The sequence below is a fragment of the Pseudophryne corroboree genome, chromosome 7 (genome assembly GCF_028390025.1).
Source record: "Pseudophryne corroboree isolate aPseCor3 chromosome 7, aPseCor3.hap2, whole genome shotgun sequence".
Taxonomy (NCBI): Eukaryota; Metazoa; Chordata; class Amphibia; order Anura; family Myobatrachidae; genus Pseudophryne; species Pseudophryne corroboree.
This window is the reverse complement of record NC_086450.1, coordinates 361,129,079-361,151,249: the sequence shown is the minus strand read 5'-3', so window position 1 is coordinate 361,151,249 and position 22,171 is coordinate 361,129,079. Positions and strand designations below refer to the sequence as shown.

The following is a 22,171-nucleotide window of genomic DNA, read 5'->3' as shown; positions in this document are numbered from 1 at the left end:
TTGTGAGGAAGAAATGGCCCGCTTAGATGACCACTTGGCCCCAGAGGGGCGTGGGGTAGACTTTTGTCTAACCAAAGACTTATTTAGTTGTTGTAACTGGGTAGACAGAGTGTCGCCCAAGGCGGATTAACTACAGGCACAATATGTGGCTGTAATGGCACAGGATGTCCCACAGGGGGTGTAAGACGTGTCACAATCATATTCAGCATACTTGAGAACGCTGCCCAAGGTGGGTCCTGATTGGCCGCAGGTGCTGCGGGTTGACTGGGAGGTGCATGGCATCCAGTGCCTGAACCATCAGTTAAAACTTCCCCCTCAGGTAAATCTGTGGTGCCAGCACTGCATGATGCAGAAGCGGCCACGGATTTCCCGCCCTGCGTGGCAGACATTATAGGGAATGTAGCCTTAGAGCGTAGCAGTTTAATATAGCCAGACAAAAACAATACCTGCAAATAAGCCCCTGTGTTATGTGACAGTAAATACAAGGCACAAACAGGATTTAAGCGGTATGAGGTGACTGAAATTCACAGAAAAAATACCAAACAGTATATACTGTGTAGCACTATATATATATATATATATATATATATATATATAAATGAGACCCTGACACACCTAGCCCCCCAGGGTACAGAATACAGTGATAGCAAGTAGTGTGATACACTAGAGTGGAATACACACAGCAGCTACACTCAGTCACAGGTAGAATGCAGAAGTTATTGCAGATAAACAATAAAACTGCACTGGACTAGCAAAGATATATATATATATATATATATATATATATACGAACAGAAATCAGCGGCACTCCCAGGACTTATTAAGAAATAAAGGCTCCTTAGCCCATTGAATGTGCAACGTTTCGGTATTTTATTCCAACCGTCGTCAGGCTTAATAACAATACATAAAACTGTCTTACCTTAAATACCATACAAAGATACACGTGCAGTGGTCACCGGATGTCCGGAGCCCCAGACTTCCTCTGACATACGTCAGATCTGACCTCATCAATTAACCCTTCACCGTGAAAATTACAATACAGTGGAAACAACTGTAAATATAAGAATAAATTCTATATCAATACTATCTCAAATAACATTTCAATGATGCTTTCAACATACTATGATATTTATAGCAAATTGTACATGAATTAATGTTTTACAAAAAACTACTAAATTAAAGTGCTTCATTTAAACCATACGGTGCAAGGGTGTTTAAACGGTAAATCCAATGAGTTTCACATTGTAGTAGTTTTTTATTCCTGTCACCACCTCTTCTGTTTTCAGGGATATGATCTATCATTTTATATCTTAAACTGGATAAATTATGACCACATAGTTTAAAATGTTTGGCAACTGGTTGTTCAATAATTTTGCCCTCAAACGTTTGTTTAATGGCACTACGATGTTGCGCCATCCGTTCTTTAAACATGCAAGTGGTTTTACCCGCATAAAATAACCCACATGGGCATTTAATATAATAAACCACATATCTCGAAGTGCATGTGAGACTATGGGTAATTTTTAAAGCTTTACCAGATTGGGGATGATAGAAAGTATCTCCGATATCCAAATACAAACAGGTGGTACAGCCTAAACAACGATAATTTCCTGGTTTTTTAACTAAAAAATGACTAGGTTTTGATGTCGTGAAATCCGAGATATCGGAATGCACTAAAGAATCACGCAAATTGCGTCCCCTCCGGTAGCATGGGATAAGGTGTTTAGAAGCTAGTGAAGATAGTGCCTGATCTGCCTGTATGACCGGCCAATGCCTTTTTGCACATCGAGTCAGTGCAGGACTAGCAGTAGAAAATTGGTTGACATAAATAACTTTGTTATCCATGGACTTTGTGGAAACATCAGGCAGTTTAACCTTTGGATGTGCTAGTGCTCGTTTTTTAGCATCTTGCAATAATTTATTTGGATAGCCTTTCTCGAGGAATTTAGATATAAGTTTGTCCATTTGGATTTTTTCTTCCGTGACGTCACTACATATACGATGTACCCTTAACAGCTTAGAAAACGGCAAACCTTTAATAAGGGGTATAGGATGATGGCTGGACGCCATAAGGTATTTGTTGCAATCAGTGGGTTTACTATAGACAGTAGTTTTAAAACCCACATTATCACGAGTTACATTAACATCCAAAAAGTGAATACTATCTCTCTGTATGTTAAATGTAAATTTTATATTTTCATCGCACAAATTAACCTTTGTCATCATGGAAACAAAAGTTTCTTTAGTACCCGTCCAAATCAGGAAAATATCATCTATGTACCTAGTAAAAAATGGGATATTATCCCTAAACTCTGGTACATCAAAAAATAATTTTTGTTCCACTCCGAACATGAACGCGTTAGCGTAAGCCGGCGCGACTGGAGAACCCATTGCACATCCGTGTATTTGTAAATAAAATTCCTTATTAAATAAGAAATAATTACGGGTTAGAACCAGATTAAGCAAATCCATAAATAATTCTACCGGGGGACCAATGTAGTGTAAATTATTACGAATTAATTGCTCTACTGCAGCCATACCTCTTCCATGGGGTATGTTAGTATATAGGCTGGCAACATCTGCCGTGCACAACCAAAAATCTGTACTGGATATTGATAAATTCCTGAGTTTTTCTAAAAAACAGAACGTGTCCTTAAGATAGGTGTTTTCATGTTGTATAACAGGTTGCAATAAATAGTCTAAGTAACGGGAGACTTAACTAAATAAAGAATCTCTAGCCGATATAATTGGTCGACCTGGGGGCTTAAATATGTTTTTATGAAGTTTTTGAATGGTGTAAAAAAACGGTACCAGAGGTGCTGTAACATATAGGGATTTAAACAAATCCTGGTTAATAAAACCTCTATCTACTGAGTTCTGCAGCATTACATATAATTCTTTAGCATACACACTAGTAGGATCTCTATCAAGTTTGCAATACACCATAATATCATTCAATTGTGAATACGCCTCCAACTAATAATCATCTAAGTTCTGAATCACAATCTCACCACCCTTATCTGCGGGACGTATCGTGATATCAGTTCTTGCAGATACATTTTTTAAGGCTAACCGTTCATCAGGTAAAAGGTTGTGAGAATATTTAGGCGGAGTCTTTGTAACAATGTCAATTTGGTTGCTCATAGTTCTGGTAAATGCCCGTATAGCCGGGTTAATAGATGGAGGGTCAAAAGAAGATTTTAATCTTACCGGACATCTAGATGACGTGTCTTGATCACATGATTTGTCATTGAAAAATTCTTTTAATCGTAACTGTCTATTAAAACGGGCCAAATCCGTCTTACTATCAAAGCTGTTATGCACATTCGTAGGAACAAAGTTAAGTCCTTTCTGTAATAATCTTTGTTCAGACTCCAATAACGGGACAGATGAAAGGTTATAAATACCGAAACGTTGCACATTCAATGGGCTAAGGAGCCTTTATTTCTTAATAAGTCCTGGGAGTGCCGCTGATTTCTGTTCGTATACACCACAGTGCTGTCTGTGGGAGAAGGCACCGGGCAATTACTATTTCTAACTTATAACTACTGGATACTGGATGTATATCACAGAATACTTGTTCTGAATATTCAGATAGCAGTACCCTTGTTCTTAACTAACACTGCCTAAAATGACATGTAGAATACTTAAGTGTCTGTAAATGCACAGCGCTAATGAGACAGACGGCTTTAAAGAGGAGACAGTGCCCTGCAGTCCCGGAGATCAGCCCAGCTAGTAGTGTAAAGATGGCGCCAAAATCTCTGTCAGGGAGTAAGAGAGAGAGTGAAATGCAGCTCCAAGGCGGGAACACCAGCAGTATATGGCGACCGGAGCTGGGGGAGGGGCTACAGGTCAGCACCTTATTCTCTATGCTGGTCCTCACCACCGGGTACTGTGGAGCCTATGTAAATCGGATTTTAGTAAATCCAACCTGTCAGCGGCGGAACTAGCGAGCGGTGAGCCCAGGTGCGACAAAATGCTTTGCCCCATCCCCCCCCCCCTCATCCCGTCCAAGCGGTGGTGTGCCTGATGACCGGTGGGCCTACGCTGCAAGTACCTGGGAACCCAGCTGCGGGAGTATGCAGCGCTGCTGGGGAGGTGATGGAGCCGCAGCACAATATGTCACAGTGCTGCGGCCCTTGAAGTCTTCTTAAACAGCTCTTTTCAGGGCTGCATAGCGCAGCCATCCCTGTTAGTGACCTGCACTGCAGGCACCAACTTACAAACTGAGCTCCAGTGCCTGGAGGCGGGGCTACAGAGGAGGCGGTGCAGTGCATCCTGGGAACAGTCAAAGGTTTAGCCTGTTGGTGCCTCGGATCAAGACCCAACTCTAACCCCGATGTTATTCCCTGTGGAATACCAGTGTACCCCGCTGCAGAAAGTAATATACTCTCCACTACACCAAGAGGAAGGAAGTGTTTACTTATTAGGCTACAGAGAAAGGTGACAGACAAAATGGCTTCCTTACTCACCAGTCAGGAAGCGATCCATTTCAGAAAGTGTGAGTTTGTAGTGATGGAACTTGCAGTCTTTTAGAAATCTCCAGAATTGTAGCTTTGTCATCAGGAAGGCATTATCAAAGCAATTCTCATTCCCCAGGCTGCTGTAGAACTTGTACATCCTCCGTAGCATTGTGAGGTTCCTCAGGACACCATATTCTACCTAGATACCAGGAAGGATGGAATAACCCTTCATTACCTCTTGTCTATTATGCGGGTGTTGTACTGTATCATGTTACAGTTTTTCCCAATTGATAAAATGTTATATCAGTCCCAAAGTGTGTGTCTTGGGTTGATGGTCCAGAACCAATTCAAATGATAAATGGTCCATTCTGGCAAAACCAGTGCTTGTGGTTTCAAATCATAAAATATGTGGACAAACAAATGCAAATCCTGCCCCTCACCACATAACTGACTCTAAGGGGGAGATTCAAATGTTTGAAAAAAGTCAGTTGGGTGTCTGATTTTTCCTTTCTAATAGACTGGAAAAAACAGACACCCAACCGACTTTTCAAACATTTGAATCTTCCCCTAAGGATAACATATAAACACAATTTACTGAATTTAATATGTATTTCTACATTTCTCAATAAGAAACTTTGGCCTAGGGGTGCCATGAGAAAAATTCTGATACTCTCAGGCGCTGTGATTCAAAATAGTTTGGGAACCTCTGGGATATACTTTAATCTTAATTGAAAATGTAAATTGATTTGTTGCCAATTCTGTCCAACAGAACAGTCCGTAAAAACAATGAAAAATCCAAATACAAGTGCTACGCCAATCTGCTTTGTCGGGTGAAATAACATAGGAAACAGGATGCACCAAATAAAAAAAGTCAATTACTTTTAATAGAACAGAGATCAAAAAAGTTTGCAACCTTCTGCAGGAATCTGCTATTACTGTGAATGTACACCAACCAGCAGTACAGATTATGATGGCCTGGATATCATCTTGCGGACTGTTAAAGGACTTCAATGTCAGGTATGGTCTAACATTTTATTTTTCTTTCATAGAAAACGCCCCAGGAAGAATATTCGTGATATATCTACCAACGGAGAACTAATAAAAACCAAAAACAAACAAGTGACCTGTAGGGCCAAATGTAATACAGCAGGTCACGATTTTGGGCCTGATTATTTGTATGCAGCAGTACTGTGAAAATATGCTAATGCCGCAATCGCTGTGATGTGTACAGAGACACCCAATGATGGAGTCTGTAATCCGCTGCTTGTGTACAAGCACGCACCATCGGTCACACAACGGTTGTACCATTAAAGTTCTGAGCAATCCCAAAGTTGCACAGAATGTCCGTCTGTACTAAGCCGTCAGGGCCATTGTACTGTGTACACAGACGCAGTCGTTGGCTGTGGCACACTTATGAAACGCTTACAACATGACTGCGTTTGACTAACCAGCCCCTCGTTGTTACCTCCCATTAACTGCACACTGTCTGTTAATCACTTTGCATCCAAATTCTCACTGCGACCCACCTCTGAATCAGGCCCTTTATAACTATTTTATTGCAGGGTTCAAAGCAATCGTTTTTTACATATTACATTTTACCATCAAGACTAAAATAAAGCTACCTGTTTAAGTTCTTCCAGTCGTTCATTCTCTGGAAACAGGTTCAGCAGTGAAGTTAAATCAAGCTCGATATAAGACCCCGATAAACTTGAAATACCTGAATTAAATGTGGAGGCATCAAGGTTTTCTGTCAAATAAACAAATATAACGTGATTATATTCAACAGCACCTAGATAGCAGCACATTATAGCGGGATTGTGTCCCTTCTAAGTATTGCGCATCTCAGCTGCTTTGTGTCGTGTGTCCTCTTCGGGCGGTAAATGTTTACCATGTTTACCACGTACTCACCACAGTGTGTATATGGAGGCCTATCTAGTATATTTGGCACCAGTTGCCGGTCCTGAGGGAGTCATTCTGCTGGAATGCTGAAAACCTGTTTCACCTCTGAGGACATGTCAAAGGCATCACTCCATCAGGAGTAGCTTGCTGGTTCTGTGGAATTTGCCTGTTGGAGCATTGTAGCTGAGACCCAGAGCCCACCACACCGGTGCAGAGCTTGGCCCAGTGTCCGAGATACTTAACACAAAGACTGGAACATAGTCTGAGGTGTATATTTACTTAGGCTTCTAAAACAGAGAATTGGTGATGTTGCTCGTAGCAACCAATCAGATGCTGTCTATCATTTCTCTATTGCCTTTTAGAAAATGATAGACAGCATCTGATTTGTTGCTATGGGCAACATCACCAATTCTCTGTTTTAGAAGCTTTAGTACATTTACCCAGTGACAGACTGGGGCCTTGATTCGGCCCCAGTCTGTGAACGCGCGCGCGTCATGGGAGGCGTGCACACATCACAGGGGGCGCGCCGCATGACGTATGGAGGCGTGCCGTGTGTCATGGGGGTGTGGACTCGTGGCACCCCCCCATTACCATAGCAACGGTCGCTGGGGGCGGGGGCGCGCCACGAGTCCGGGGGCGCGCCACGAGTCCGGGGACGTGTACTCGTGGCACGCCCCCATTTCCATGGAGATTATGGAACCAGAGAGCCGGAGGCTGCGCTGCGAGTGGCCTTCCCGGCTCTCTGGGTGACCGGTTCGGCCCACCTGCCCTTCTGGCATGTGCCAGAAGTGCCAGATGGCAAGTCCTGCCATGCATTTACCCCAGAGTGAGGAGAACAGCAGTGAGCTTGTCTACAGGGCTGTCCCTGTTACATAGTGAGACATAGAACTGTTCTTGCTTGCGGGTCTCTGGACTGATATAGACTTTATGGGGGATATTTATGAGATCGGTAATACCGTGGCATGTTATTTAAAGTGGTACACTGTGCAGTGCTCATAGAGATTGTTGTATTACACTTTTTGCTTTTTGTGCAATAAAGTTGCTGTTATACATTTCTCTCCTCTTACCCTTACCTGTGCGAACGTTGAACCTAGGATCCAGGTCCAGTTAGTGAACTACGGTTCTAACACCCAGTAGCCTCACAACATCCACCAAAGTTGTCTATTTTCTTCTACGCTACTTCATGGCAGCCATAACTACTGGGATTGTATCCCATTCCTAACTTTAGACAGGGAGTTGATTTTTTTTTTTTTTACACTAAGGACCACCCACTATGGGTACATATCAGCACTCCACCCCTTTCTCCTTAGTCTTTTTCCTGTCTCCTAACTAGACAGGGTAGGAGTTGTTGTGTTTTCAGGGCTTACCTCAGTTTTTGTTCCCAGCTAATACGTCTCCTTGGCAGCCGTGCTGGAAGAGGGTGGCTCCCTGGGTGTTTGGCTAAGTGTGCTGGGGCGGTCAAGTAAGTCCCCTCTTATCAGCTTAAGGTGTCTGCCTGTCAGCTCTCATTTTCGGTACCCCCTCTGGCACTTACCGCCGCCCGTGGCCGCCGTTCTGCTGCCCTGCGCTGTGTGGGGCCTTTCAGTGAAGGGGACGCGTGTGTGCTGGCCAGGAAGTCCGCTTGCTGAAGGTAATGTGCACGGCTTCCGGCTAGCAAGGTCCGCGCACTGAAGGGTGTGTGCGCGGCGGTCCTCTTAGTGAAGGGGATGTTCGCGGCTTCCGCCGGAAGGTCCCCGCGATGAAGGGAATAGGCGGCGGTGGGCGGAAGTGCTGGGGGGAGGCGGCGGAGGCTGGCGGGCGGAAGCGCTGTAGCGGCCGTCCCAGATGGTGTGGGGGAGGGTCTGCACTGATGCCGTAGCCTTTAAAAGGCTGAAGGGTTTGAATTAAAAGGCGCTGCACACAGGAGTGAGGAAAGCTCCTTTTTGGTTGCTGGGCTGGTCTCTGAGCTTACCAGCAGGATAGAAAGAGAGCCTTCTCCCCAAAAGCCGGTCGGTGCCCTAAAGAGGTAAGTCCTCATAGAGGGCATGGTTTTACTCTGTTGTTGAGTGGTTAGATTAGGGTTTTAAAGTGGTTTTATTTTGCTATTTTAGTGTGCCTCCACCTAAGAAGAGGTTATGTAAGAAGAAGCAAAAGGACATGCAGTGTGCAGCTTGTGATAACATCTTTTCAGCTGCTGAAAATGTTAAATTCTGTGAAGAGTGCATGCAGAGTGATTCTCAGGAGTCTGTGCAGTCCAAACAGATACGAGATTTGATGATATGGATGAAGGAGTCTTTTGTTACTAAAGAACAGTTCTCGGAGTTCCAGGGGAATAAAAGAGCTAGATCTCTGGATAGAGTTGATGCAGTGGATGAGTCAGGCTCTCAGGATTTTGGTTATTATGATTATCAGGTTGTCTCTAGTGCAGAGTCGGTTGACATGCAAGAGGAGGATAGAAAGTTTAACCTGGAGCTGGTGGATAGTCTTCTGAAGGATATCTTTAGGACTATGAATTATAAAGAGCCTGAAGACAGACATAATGATGAGGATATTCTGTTCGTGATAAAGCTAAAAAGAACAGGTGTTTTCCAGTCCATAAGGCATTGAAAGATGTTCTGAGTAAGGAGTGGAAAAACATTGATAAAAGGCTGGGTAATACTAAAAGGCTTGATCGTATGTTCCCAGTAGAGGATGAACAATTTACTAATTGGTGTGCAATCCCCAAAGTTGACGCGGCAGTCGCAGAGATGGTGTCAAAAACCACCATTTTGTTAGAAGACGGTGCGGTCTTGAAAGATGGGATGGATAAGCGCATGGAGAGTGCGTTAAAGAAATTGCATATGTCTTCAGCAATATCGCTAAAATCCGGTGTGGCGGTAGCGTCCGTCTCTAGAGCATTGAGAGTCTGGGGGTCGGTGTTGTCGACTGATCTAGAAGAAGGTATTTCGAGGCAGTATCTGCAAAGAAGTCTAAGCATAATGTCTAAAGGGATCGAGTATATCTGTGAAGCCTCTTTGGATGCTCTAGATTTTGCTGCGAAGTCTATGGCAGCAGGTGTGATGGCAAGGAGAGCTTTGTGGCTTCGTTCTTGGTCGGCGGATATGCACTCCAAGAATAGGTTGGTGTCCTTGCCATATGAGGGCTCTCTGCTGTTTGGAAATAAGTTGGAGGCCATCATACAAAAGATGTCAAGAGGAAAATCGGCCAAGTTACCTCAAGACAGGAGGAATAGATTTCCAATACCTTCCTCTAAGCAGCAGTTTAAGGAGGCAAGAGGATATCGACCAGGCCGCATTTACTCAGGGAGGTACTCCTCAGGTACTAGTAGGCAGTCCTTTCGGCAGGCCTATAGGAGAGGTGGTCGAAGAGCATGACCATTACAGGCTTCCGGTATCTTTCCCAGTAGGGGGCAGGCTTCAGGAATTTGTAGGCCGTTGGATGGAGTCTGTACAGGATACGTGGGTAATAGATGTCGTATCCCAAGGATACCGGATAGAATTTTCAAAACTTCCAGTATGGGACGAATTTCTAAGTTCAGAGACACCAACTACAGATCTAGAGTTAAGAGCCATGGAGGACAGTTTAAGGAAACTGGTAGAAGTGAGAGCCGTAGAGACTGTCCCTTTTCTGGAAAGAAAGAGTGGTTTCTATTAAAGACTGGTGAGGAAGCCTTCCGGCGAGTTCAGAACTATCTTAGATCTAAGACAGCTCAACAAGTATATAGAAACAAAAAGATTTCGTATGGAGACTTTAAAGTCCATTCTGTTAGGCATAAGAAAAAGGACTTTTTGGCCTCTGTAGATCTAAAGGATGCTTATTTTCATGTTCCCGTTTGCAAGCGGCACAGGAAATACCTAAGGTTTTGTGTCCTCGGCAAGCACTTTCAGTTCACTTGCCTGCCGTTCGGGCTAAAGACGTCCCCGAGGGTGTTCACCAAAGTTCTGATATCACTGATAGTCGTGATAAGAAGTCAAAAAGTAGCAATATGGTCATACCTGGACGACCTGCTGGTGTGCGGAGAGTCAACAGAGAAAGTGGAGATAGCGTTAGGTGTGACGCTACAGATTCTGCAGGAACATGGCTGGCTCATAAACTGGGAAAAAAGCAGACTGTCGCCAAAACAAATAATACAATGTCTAGGGGTGCAAGTAGATACCCTCGACTATACGATAAGCCTTTCAGAAGAGAGGTGTCTAAAACTTCAAAGTCTAGCTACCCTCATAAAGGGGTGCAACAGTGTGAAGATTCGTCAGGGAATGCGTCTTTTGGGGATGATGTCATCCACCATAGATGTAGTTCCTTGGGCGAGGTGGAGGATGAGAGATCTTCAATCGGACATCCTGAACTACATCCGAAAAGGGTATTCTCTAAATTACCGTATGAGACTAAGTTGGAAGGCAAAAGAATCTTTGACCTGGTGGACGGACGAACGGCGGATCAGTAGGAAGACGTCTTTGTCGGACCGTCATTCTCTGATTCTGACAACAGATGCGAGCACAACAGGTTGGGGTGCTCGCATCTGTCAGGGTACATGGAGCAAGGAGGAAGCACGTTTGTCTTCGAATCACAGAGAGATGAGAGCAGTGTGGAATTCCATACAGCATTTTCAGGAACAGCTGCAGGGAAGGCATCTCAAAGTTTTCTCGGACAACGTATCCGTGGTGGCGTATCTCGATAGCCAAGGGGGCACCAGGAGTCGAGTACTGATGGAGGAGGTGTCGAAGATATTGAAGTGGGCGGAATGCCATCTCAGAACTCTGGCAGCTCTACATGTTCCAGGGGTGAACAATGTGGTGGCAGACTTCCTCAGCCGGCAGGAAGTATTAGCAGGAGAGTGGGAGCTGAACAATGTAGTTTTTCAGCAGATCATACAGAAGTTCGGAAGGCCTCAGGTAGATTTGATGGCCACACACGTCAATGCAAAAGTACCACTCTTTTCTCCCGATATCATCTCCCAGGAACGGGGGGAGTGGATGCTTTCTCCCTTCCTTGGACATTCAGACTAGCGTATGTGTTCCCTCCTTTCCCCATGATTCCAAGTACTCTCAGGAAGATCAGGGAAGAGAGGGCACAAGTAATAATAATTCTTCCTTACTGGCCGAAGAGGGTTTGGTTTCCTTCGGTGCTCAGGATGGCGGTGCAGGGTCGTTGGTGGTTGCCGTTGAAGAGAGACTTGCTGCATCAGGGACCGTTGTTGCACCCGAATCTGCAACAGCTTCATTTGACGGCATGGAAATTGAGCGGCAGTTATTAAGAAATAGAGGCCTATCTGAGCAGGTCCTTAATTTGCTTATTCAGTCAAGGAAAAGAGTGTCCTCTAGTGTTTACTATAGGGTCTCGAAGAAGTTCATCTCGTGGTTTGGATCAAGATTTAATCCATTGGAAGCAGAAACATCTCACGTTTTACAATTCCTGTTTGAGGGCTTTGAGAAAGGATTGGCAGTGTCCACTATCAAAGTTCAAATATCAGCCCTGAGTATTCTATTAGAACGGAGGTTGGCTGAGGAGGACTTGGTTAAAAAGTTCTGTCAGGCAATTAAAAGAATAAGACCTCGAGTTAGGTCAACTCTTGCTCCTTGGGACTTAAACTTAGTTCTCAATGCTTTGATGCTGCCTCCCTTTGAGCCTCTGCAGGATATTTCGCTGAAGTTCCTAACTTGGAAAGTAGTGTTTCTGGTAGCTATCACAACAGCCAGAAGAGTTAGCGAATTACAGGCTCTGTGGTCGGAAGAGCCTTACCTCAACTTTTTTCCGGATAAAATTGTTCTTAGAACTAATCCAGATTTCCTGCCGAAGGTCGTGTCGGAGTTTCACCTCAGTCAGGACATCGTATTACCATCCTTTTATCCAGATCCGCAGAATAAAGAGGAGCAAGCGATGCATAACTTAGATCTAATTAGAGCAGTTTCAATCTATGTGGAAAGAGTTAAGCAGTTTAGCAAAACGAAGCATCTGTTTGTGCTGCACTCGGGTGTAAAGAAAGGTGAAAATCCTACAAAACAGACCATTTCCATATGGATAACGGAACATTTGACGTTTATTTACGAAAGAAGTGGACGTAGAGTTCCAGAAGGTTTAAAGGCACACTCTACCAGGGCCGTGGCAACTTCTTGGGCTAAGAAGAGTCAAGTGTCGGCGAAAGACATTTGCGCAGCAGCTATGAGGTCTTCAATACACATGTTCTCTAGTCATTATGCGTTGAATATTGTTGACACCCACTTTGGGAAACAAGTCCTTCAGGGGGCATTAAAATAAATAAGTATTATTGTTCAGCATCGAAACAAGGCTTCTTGTGTGTTTATATTGCCCTCCCTATGATAAGCGTTGGTACATCCCATTAGTTATGGCTGCCATGAAGTAGCGTAGAAGAAAGAAGCAAATTATACTTACCGATAATTTCATTTCTTCGAGATACTTCATGGCAGCCTACAAGATACCCTCCCTTAATTGGGTTTTCTCAGAGAAACTTGTCGTAGGAGACACTCAAAAGACTAAGGAGAAAGGGGTGGAGTGCTGTTATGTACCCATAGTGGGTGGTCCTTAGTGTAAAAAAAAAAAAAAAATCAACTCCCTGTCTAAAGTTAGGAATGGGATACAATCCCAGTAGTTATGGCAGCCATGAAGTATCTCGAAGAAATGAAATTATCGGTACGTATAATTTGCTTCTTTTTCCGTGAACAAAGCATTAAAAGCATTTCCCCTTAACCATATCAAACGGTGAGGATCCCGGCAGACGAAATACAGATGCCAGAATCCAGACACTGCTAAGAATACTGGTGCTGGCATCCCTAAAAGGATCACAATCCCGGAACCGGAATCCCGACCGCTGGGATACCGAATAAAGGTTTGCCGGGGCTGTGGACAGGTAAGCTGCGGCAGATGAGAGGTTAGGCTTAGGCTGCGGGGTGCAGGTTAGGGTTAGGCTCTGTGAAAGAAAGGGTTAGGGTTAGACTGTGGGGAGATGGGTTAAGTTTTTAGCACTCCCGGGGAGAGTTAGGGTTAGGCTGTGGGGGAGGGAGCATAGGCGTTTCTCTAATGGGTGCAGTGTGTGCGGTGCCTCTAGGTTCATGGTGACCCACTGCATACACTGCACCCATATAATATACTCACCCCTCCGGAGCCCCGTGGCTATTTCTGAGTGATTTGCGCATGCACACTGGAGATGTCCCCGGGAACACCGCATGGGCGCCATGTTTCCTGAGACCTGCGCATGCGTAGTAGACTCTGGTATTATGCCAGAGTCTACTAGCTGCCAGAGAGGAGGGGACCCACAACGGAGGCTGCACACGGGTCCAATCCTCTCTTAGCATGCCCCTGGGTTAGGTTTAGGCTGCGGGAAGGGGGGTTTGGTTGGTTTAGGAACCAACGGGGAGGGTTAGGGTTAGGCTGCTGGGTGGAAAGGTTAGATTTAGGCTGCGGAAAGGGAGGGTTAGGGGGGGATTGGGGGAAGGTAAGTATACTTACCTAGCCCCTGTCGGGATTCTCTCCATTGGGATGTCGCGGTCGGTCTTCTGACTGCCGGCATATCATACCCAACCCGACTCCTCTACAGCTGATGTGTATCCTACAGCCTGAGATGTTTTGAAGTACACTTAGAATAATGCTGCTGCTATATGACATGTCACAGTGTAAGGTAGGCCTATTTTAACATAAATGTTATATTAAAATATAGATGGATAGCGATAGATAGCAACAGAGAGATAACTATCTGATTCAGATGTGGATGCAAATTATGTCGCTGCTGCGTCTTTGTACGCAGATGTACGAAACTATGCAAATGCCACAGGTATAGATGCCCACTAACGGCTTCTCTGATTCTCTGCCTGCACGAATAATCCAGGTAGTCACCCATGTATGAAAGGGGTAACCAGGGCTTCAACCCATGCTCTGTGTCCCAGGTCCGAGTAGGGTTGAAGCTGGGATTTTATGTCTGAAACTGGTACTATTTAATAAATGCTTTTAAACCTTGCATAAGTCTACTGTACATCAACTCCACCGGCTCACCTCCACAAGCTGGACTCTGGGTCCGAATTCCACTCAGATCTGGGGTATTCACTCTGTCGTATTTAAAATTTGGATATTCTGATATCTGATCTTCCACAAATTCACCAACATAGATCTTTCCATTCTTAAAAATGAACTTGCCCTGAAAATCACAAACAGAAAAAATACAATTATTATATATTTAGCTACTGTTATACCCTGAGCCTCTCACTATTATGGTCAGGTAAGAACGGGTTAGGTCTAATGAAGAACACAGACTTGGGGCCATCATGAGTCTGCTGTCTGGTGTTTGGTGTTTGGTGTTTCGGTAAAACATACTTGCCTATCCAAATGAAATTCCTAGGATACTCACAATTTTGGGGAGTTCTTCTGGGTCCCAGGTTAAGTAGATCAGCTTCTAGGATTACAACCATTTCCCCAGTGATAACACTAACATCTCTCTCTCTCTCTCTAATCCTGTTTATCAGACAAACTTGCTATTTAATATTATGGGTCTGACTCAGTGTTGGGAGTAAAGCAAAAAAAGAGCAAGTGACTTTGCACCTTGGCAAAACCATGCTGACTGTGTCGGGGTCAGATTTAAAGTGTGCAGAGAGAGTTAGATCTGAGAGGGGCGTGTCCAAACTCAAATATAAATTGCAGTGTAAACATAAAGCATTTGTAGGCTACATGCAAAAGCAGCCAGTATTTACCCTGCATGCAAACAAAATAAATATATTTGCACCCCTTACATTGCAGCATGGTTTATCCAGGTGCACATTTACTTGCTCTTTTTGCTTTACTCCATCCTTAGAATCAGGCCCTGATTGGGATAACATTGATATAATATCCTGTAATTTCTATGTTTTATAAGAAAAAAAAGCACTTCGCCCTGATTTTGCCCCTTCTTATTTTTACACATTTAACAAAACTCCACAAATGGGGCAGGAGGCCTTGGAAGGCACAACCCATTTACAAAAATAACGAAAGGTGCTATCATGCTGAGACTTGTAGTTCCACAAAGAAATAGAAAATATAATGTTGATGCACACTTCACAGTACCAATTACTGCAAATTAGAATAATTATAATAAACTCTGCAATCTGAAATAAAGCAAAATACAATGGTGGTCATTCCGAGTTGATCGCTAGCTGCATTCGTTCACTGTGCAGCGATGAGGGGGGAAAAAAATGGCACTTCTGCACATGCGTATGCGGCGCAATGCGCACGCGCAAAGTACTATTACAACAAACTATGTAGTTTCACACAGGGTCTAGCGAAGCTTTTCAGTCACACTGCTGGCCGCACAGTGATTGACATGAAGTGGGCGTTTCTGGGTGTCAACTGACCGTTTTCAGGAAGTGTTCGAAAAAACGCAGGCATGCCAGGAAAAACGCAGGCGTGGCTGGGCGAACGCAGGGCGTGTTTGTGACGTCAAAACAGGAACTGAACAGTCTGAAGTCATCGCAAGCGCTGAGTAAGTATTGAGCTACTCTAAAACTGCACAAAAAAATGTTGCCGCCGCTCTGCGATCCTTTCGTTCGCACTTCTGCTGAGCTAAAATACACTCCCAAATGGGAGGCGGCATAGCGAGCGAACAACTCGGAATGACCACCAATATGCAGTCTGAGTGTTCAGGACCAATACTAGTTAAAAACATTCAGGGCAGGTGGGAGGGGGTGCCAATCCAAGCTGAAGGAGCATTGGCCTTCAATTGTACTATGGGGGTAATTCCAAGTTGATCGCAGCAGGAATTTTGTTAGCAGTTGGGCAAAACCATGGCCCTCATTCCGAGTTGATCGGTCGCAAGGCGAATTTAGCAGAGTTACACACGCTAAGCCGCCGCCTACTGGGAGTGAATCTTAGCTTCTTAAAATTGCGACCGATGTATTCGCAATATTGCGATTACTAACTACTTAGCAGTTTCAGAGTAGCTCCAGACTTACTCTGCCTGTGCGATCAGTTCAGTGCTTGTCGTTCCTGGTTGACGTCACAAACACACCCAGCGTTCGCCCAGGCACTCCCACCGTTTCTCCGGCCACTCCTGCGTTTTTTCCGGAAACGGTAGCGTTTTCAGCCACACGCCCCTGAAACGCCGTGTTTCCGCCCAGTAACACCCATTTCCTGTCAATCACATTACGATCGCCGGAGCGAAGAAAAAGCCGTGAGTAAAAATACTTTCTTCATAGTAAAGTTACTTGGCGCAGTCGCAGTGCGAACTTTGCGCATGCGTACTAAGCGGATTTTCACTGCGATGCGATGAAAAAGAACGAGCGAACAACTCGGAATGAGGGCCCATGTGCACTGCAGGGGAGGCAGATTTAAAATGTGCAGAGAGAGTTAGATTTGGGTGTGGTGTGTTCAATCTGCAATCTAATTTGCAGTGTAAAAATAAAGCAGCCAGTATTTACCCTGCACAGAAATAAAATAACCCACCCAAATCTAACTCTTTCTGCACATGTTATATCTGCCTCCCCTGCAGTGCACATGGTTTTGCCCAACTGCTAACAAAATTCCTGCTGCGATCAACTTGGAATTACCCCCTATATACACAATATAAAGGGAAATTTACTAAGCTCCCGATTTCATTTGAGTTTGCACTTTCATACGAAAATACAACTGTAATTTACTAAACAGCAAGCACGGCAGAGTTCTAACAATTTGCATTAAAATACACAGCCGTCCACATAAAAACGAATCAATAGACCATAGGCCAAACACGGTTGGTTTTTCACATACACCTCACAAAACATGGGAATGTACTAAGGATTCGTATTCTCAATCACTGCCAACAATAGCTAAACACTACCGGAAAAGTATGTAATTTGTTCACAAATTAGAACTTTCAAATAGACCTGCTTCTGGCTGGCGTGTTTGAAGAATCATGCACGGATCAGTGAGATCTGTGCATGCTTCTCTGTGTAAAAGTGTAGTAAAAACTTAAAAATAAAAATAAAATTTGCATGGGGTCCCCCTTTCTAAATATAACCAGCCCCGGGCTATTTGAGACGGTCCTTGTTGTTAAAATACTGTGAAAAAAATTGCATATGGGTTCCTAGTATTTTAAAAACCAGCACCAGGCTCTTGGACCGGTCCTGGTTCCAAAAATAATGGGGAAAAAGGATGTAGGGGTCCCCTGTATATTTTAAACCAGCACCGGGCTTCACTAGTCAAGGAGATAATGCCACAGTTGGGGGACACATTTATATAGGTCCCTGCGGCTGTAGCATTACTCCCCCAACTAGTCACCCTGGCCGGGGTTCCCATGAGGAGTGGGGACTCCCCAAATAAAGTGATCTCCCGCCCTCCAGGCACCCAAGGGCCAGGGATGAAGCACGGGGCTATGGCAGCTACCCATGGGCTGTGGGTGGTGACTTCATAGCTTCTTACTGTAAAAAAAATAATTAAATATTGTCTTTTGCTGTGGAACGACAAATCCCAGCAAGCCTCCCCCGCAGCAAAAGACAATATATTTTTTTTACACAAAGAAGCTATGACGTCACCACCCACAGCCCAGGGGTGGCAGCCATAGTCCCAGGATTCATCCCAGGCCCTTGGGTGCCTGGAGGTTGGCGAGCCCTTTATTGGGGGGCCCCCACTCCTCCAGGGAAACGCGGCCAGGGGTGACTAGTAGTTAATGCCACAGCCGTAGGGACCAGTATGTGTCTCCTGGCTGTGGCATTATCTCCTTGACTAGTGTATTTTTTGAACCAGGACCGGTCCAAGAGCCCAGTGCTGGTTTTTAAAATACTGGGGACCCCCTATGCAATTTTTTCCCAATATTTTAACAACCATTACTGGCTCAAAGAGCCCTGGGCTGGTTATATTCAGGAGGGGGGACCCCACACAATTTTTATTTTTAACTACTTAAATACTGTACACAATGAAGCCCTGCACGGATCCACTGATCCGCCTGGGCTTCATTGTGCAATGTTTGGCAGTGTTTTACTAAACTCCCCTGTAAAGCACTGCCAGACAATATGAATGACATCGAAATCAGTAAACTCAAATTTAAAAAAAATAAGAATTTACTTACCGATAATTCTATTTCTCGTAGTCCGTAGTGGATGCTGGGGACTCCGTAAGGGCCATGGGGAATAGCGGCTCCGCAGGAGACTGGGCACAAAAGTAAAGCTTTAGAACTACCTGGTGTGCACTGGCTCCTCCCCCTATGACCCTCCTCCAAGCCTCAGTTAGGATACTGTGCCCGGACGAGCGTACACAATAAGGAAGGATTTTGAATCCCGGGTAAGACTCATACCAGCCACACCAATCACACCATATAACTTGTGATCTAAACCCAGTTAACAGCATGATAACAGAGGAGCCTCTAGAAAAGATGGCTCACTACAGCAATAACCCGATTTTTTGGTAACAATAACTATGTACCAGTATTGCAGACAATCCGCACTTGGGATGGGCGCCCAGCATCCACTACGGACTACGAGAAATAGAATTATCGGTAAGTAAATTCTTATTTTCTCTGACGTCCTAGTGGATGCTGGGGACTCCGTAAGGACCATGGGGATTATACCAAAGCTCCCAAACGGGCGGGAGAGTGCGGATGACTCTGCAGCACCAAATGAGAGAACTCCAGGTCCTCCTCAGCCAGGGTATCAAATTTGTAGAATTTTACAAACGTATTTGCTCCTGACCAAGTAGCTGCTCGGCAAAGTTGTAAAGCCGAGACCCCTCGGGCAGCCGCCCAAGATGAGCCCACCTTCCTTGTGGAATGGGCTTTTACAGATTTTGGCTGTGGCAGGCCTGCCACAGAATGTGCAAGCTGAATTGTACTACAAATCCAACGAGCAATAGTCTGCTTAGAAGCAGGAGCACCCAGCTTGTTGGGTGCATACAGAATAAACAACGAGTCAGATTTTCTGACTCCAGCCGTCCTGGAAACCTATATTTCCAGGGCCCTGACTACGTCTAGCAACTTGGAGTCCTCCAAGTCCCTAGTAGCCGCAGGCACCACAATAGGTTGATTCAGGTGAAACGCTGAAAACCACCTTAGGGAGAAACTGAGGACAAGTCCTCAATTCCGCCCTGTCCGAATGGAAAATCAGATGCGGGCTTTTACAGGATAAAGCCGCCAATTCTGACACGCACCTGGCCCAGGCCAGGGCCAACAGCATGACCACTTTCCATGTGAGATATTTTAACTCCACATATTTAAGTGGTTCAAACCAATGTGACTTTTGGAACCCAAAAACTACATTTAGATCCCAAGGTTCCACTGGAGGCACAAAAGGAGGCTGTATATACAGTACCCCTTTCACAAACGTCTGAACTTCAGGGACTGAAGCTAGTTCTTTTTGGAAGAAAATTGACAGGGCCGAAATTTGAACCTTAATGGACCCCCATTTCAGGCCCATAGACACTCCTGTTTGCAGGAAATGTAGGAATCGACCTAGTTGAAAATTCCTCCGTCGGGGCCTTACTGGCCTCGCACCACGCAACATATTTTCGCCAAATGCGGTGATAATGTTTTGCGGTTATATCTTTCCTGGCTTTGATCAGGATAGGAATGACTTCATCCGGAATGCCTTTCTCCTTCAGGATCCGGCGTTCAACCGCCATGCCGTCAAATGCAGCCGCGGTAAGTCTTGGAACAGACAGGGTCCTTGCTGGAGCAGGTCCCTTCTTAGAGGTAGAGGCCACGGATCCTCCGTGAGCATCTCTTGAAGTTCCGGTTACCAAGTCCTTCTTGGTCAATCCGGAGCCACGAATATAGTGCTTACTCCTCTCCATCTTATAATTCTCAGTACCTTGGGTATGAGAGGCAGAGGAGGGAACACATACACTGACTGGTACACCCACTGTGTTACCAGAGCGTCTACAGCTATTGCCTGAGGGTCCCTTGACCTGGCGCAATACTTGTCGAGTTTTATAAACATGTGGAAGACTTCTAGGTGAAGTCCCCACTCTCCCGGGTGGGGGTCGTGTCTGCTGAGGAAGTCTGCTTCCCAGTTGTCCACTCCCGGAATGAATACTGCTGACAGTGCTATCACATGATTTTCCGCCCAGCGAAGAATCCTTGCAGCTTCTGCCTTGCCCTCCTGCTTCTTGTGTCACCCTGTCTGTTTACGTGGGTGACTGCCGTGATGTTGTCCGAATGGATCAACTCCGGGTGACCTTGAAGCAGAGGTCATGCTGAGCTTAGAGCATTGTAAATGGCCCTTAGCTTCAGGATATTTATGTGAAGTGATGTCTCCAGGCTTGACCATAAGCTCTGGAAATTCCTTCCCTGTGTGACTGCTCCCCAGCCTCGCAGGCTGGCATCCGTGGTCACCAGGACCCAGTCCTGAATGTCGAATCTGCGGCCCTCTAGAAGATGAGCACTCTGCAACCACCACAGGAGAGACACCCTTGTGCTTGGTGACAGGGTTATCCGCTGATGCATCTGAAGATGCGACCCGGACCATTTGTCCAGCAGGTCCCACTGGAAAGTTCTTGCGTGGAATCTGCCGAATGGGATTGCTTCGTAGGAAGCCACCATTTTTCCCAGAACCCTTTCATTGATGTACTGAGACTTGGCTCGGTTATAGGAGGTTCCCGACTAGCTCGGATAACTCCCTGACTTTCTCCTCCGGGAGAAACCCCTTTTTCTGGACTGTGTCCAGGATCATCCCTAGGAACAGAAGACGAGTCGTCGGAATCAGCTGCGATTTTGGAATATTGAGAATCCAATCGTGCTGCCGCAACACTACCTGAGATAGTGCTACACCGACCTCCAACTGTTCCCTGGATCTTACCCTTATCAGGGAATCGTCCAAGTAAGGGATAACTAAAATTCCCTTCCTTCGAAAGAGTATCATCATTTCGGCCATTACCTTGGTAAAGACCCGGGGTGCCGTGGACCATCCATACGGCAGCGTCTGAAACTGATAGTGACAGTTCTGTACCACAAACCTGAGGTACCCTTGGTGAGAAGGGTAAATTGGGACATGAAGGTAAGCATCCTTGATGTCCCGAGACATCATGTAGTCCCCTTCTTCCAGGTTCGCAATCACTGCTCTGAGTGACTCAATCTTGAATTTGAACCTCCGTATGTAAGTGTTCAAGATTTTAGATTTAGAATCGGTCTCACCGAGCCGTCCGGCTTCGGTATCACAACAGTGTGGAATAATACCCCGTTCCCTGTTGCAGGAGGGGTACCTTGATTATCACCTGCTGGGAATACAGCTTGTGAATGGCTTCCAAAACTGCCTCCCTGTCAGAGGGAGACATCGGTAAAGCCGACTTTAGGAAACGGCGAGGGGGAGACGTCTCGAATTCCAATTTGTACCCCTGAGATATCACCTGAAGGATCCAGGGGTCTAATTGCGAGTGTCTGTTCCTGGGAACTGGCTGATTTCTGCAGCCTTTTTCCTCTCCCTCTGTCACGGGGCAGAAATGAGGAACCTTTTGCCCGCTTGCCCACGAAAGGACTGCGCCTGATAATACGGCGTCTTCTTATGTTGAGAGGCGACCTGGGGTACAAACGTGGATTTCCCAGCTGTTGCCGTGGCCACCAGGTCTGAAAGACCGACCCCAAATAACTCCTCCCCTTAATAAGGCAATACTTCCAAATGCCGTTTGGAATCCGCATCACCTGACCACTGTCGTGTCCATAACCCTCTACTGGCAGAAATGGACAACGCACTTGGACTTGATGCCAGTCGGCAAATATTCCGCTGTGCATCACGCATATATAGAAATGCATCCTTTAAAATGCTCTATAGGCAATAATATACTGTCCCTATCTAGGGTATCAATATTTTCAGTCAGGGAATCCGACCACGCCAACCCAGCACTGCACATCCAGGCTGAGGCGATTGCTGGTCGCAGTATAACACCAGTATGTG

At 45.4% G+C, this 22,171-nt stretch overlaps 1 protein-coding gene across 3 annotated transcripts in view; it reads right to left on the bottom strand.

Annotated features, from left to right (window-relative positions):
• Nucleotides 1-22,171, bottom strand: part of RSPH10B (radial spoke head 10 homolog B) — a 125,885-nt gene that overhangs the window by 73,418 nt on the left and 30,296 nt on the right. For all 3 annotated transcript variants that reach the window (XM_063934480.1, XM_063934479.1, XM_063934481.1), the window contains 3 exons: nucleotides 14,346-14,487; nucleotides 6,086-6,210; nucleotides 4,473-4,662 (listed from right to left, as the gene is read on the bottom strand). In XM_063934480.1, coding sequence (XP_063790550.1) covers nucleotides 4,473-4,662; nucleotides 6,086-6,210; nucleotides 14,346-14,487 — 457 coding nt within the window. The remainder of the gene's footprint in view (nucleotides 1-4,472; nucleotides 4,663-6,085; nucleotides 6,211-14,345; nucleotides 14,488-22,171) is intronic.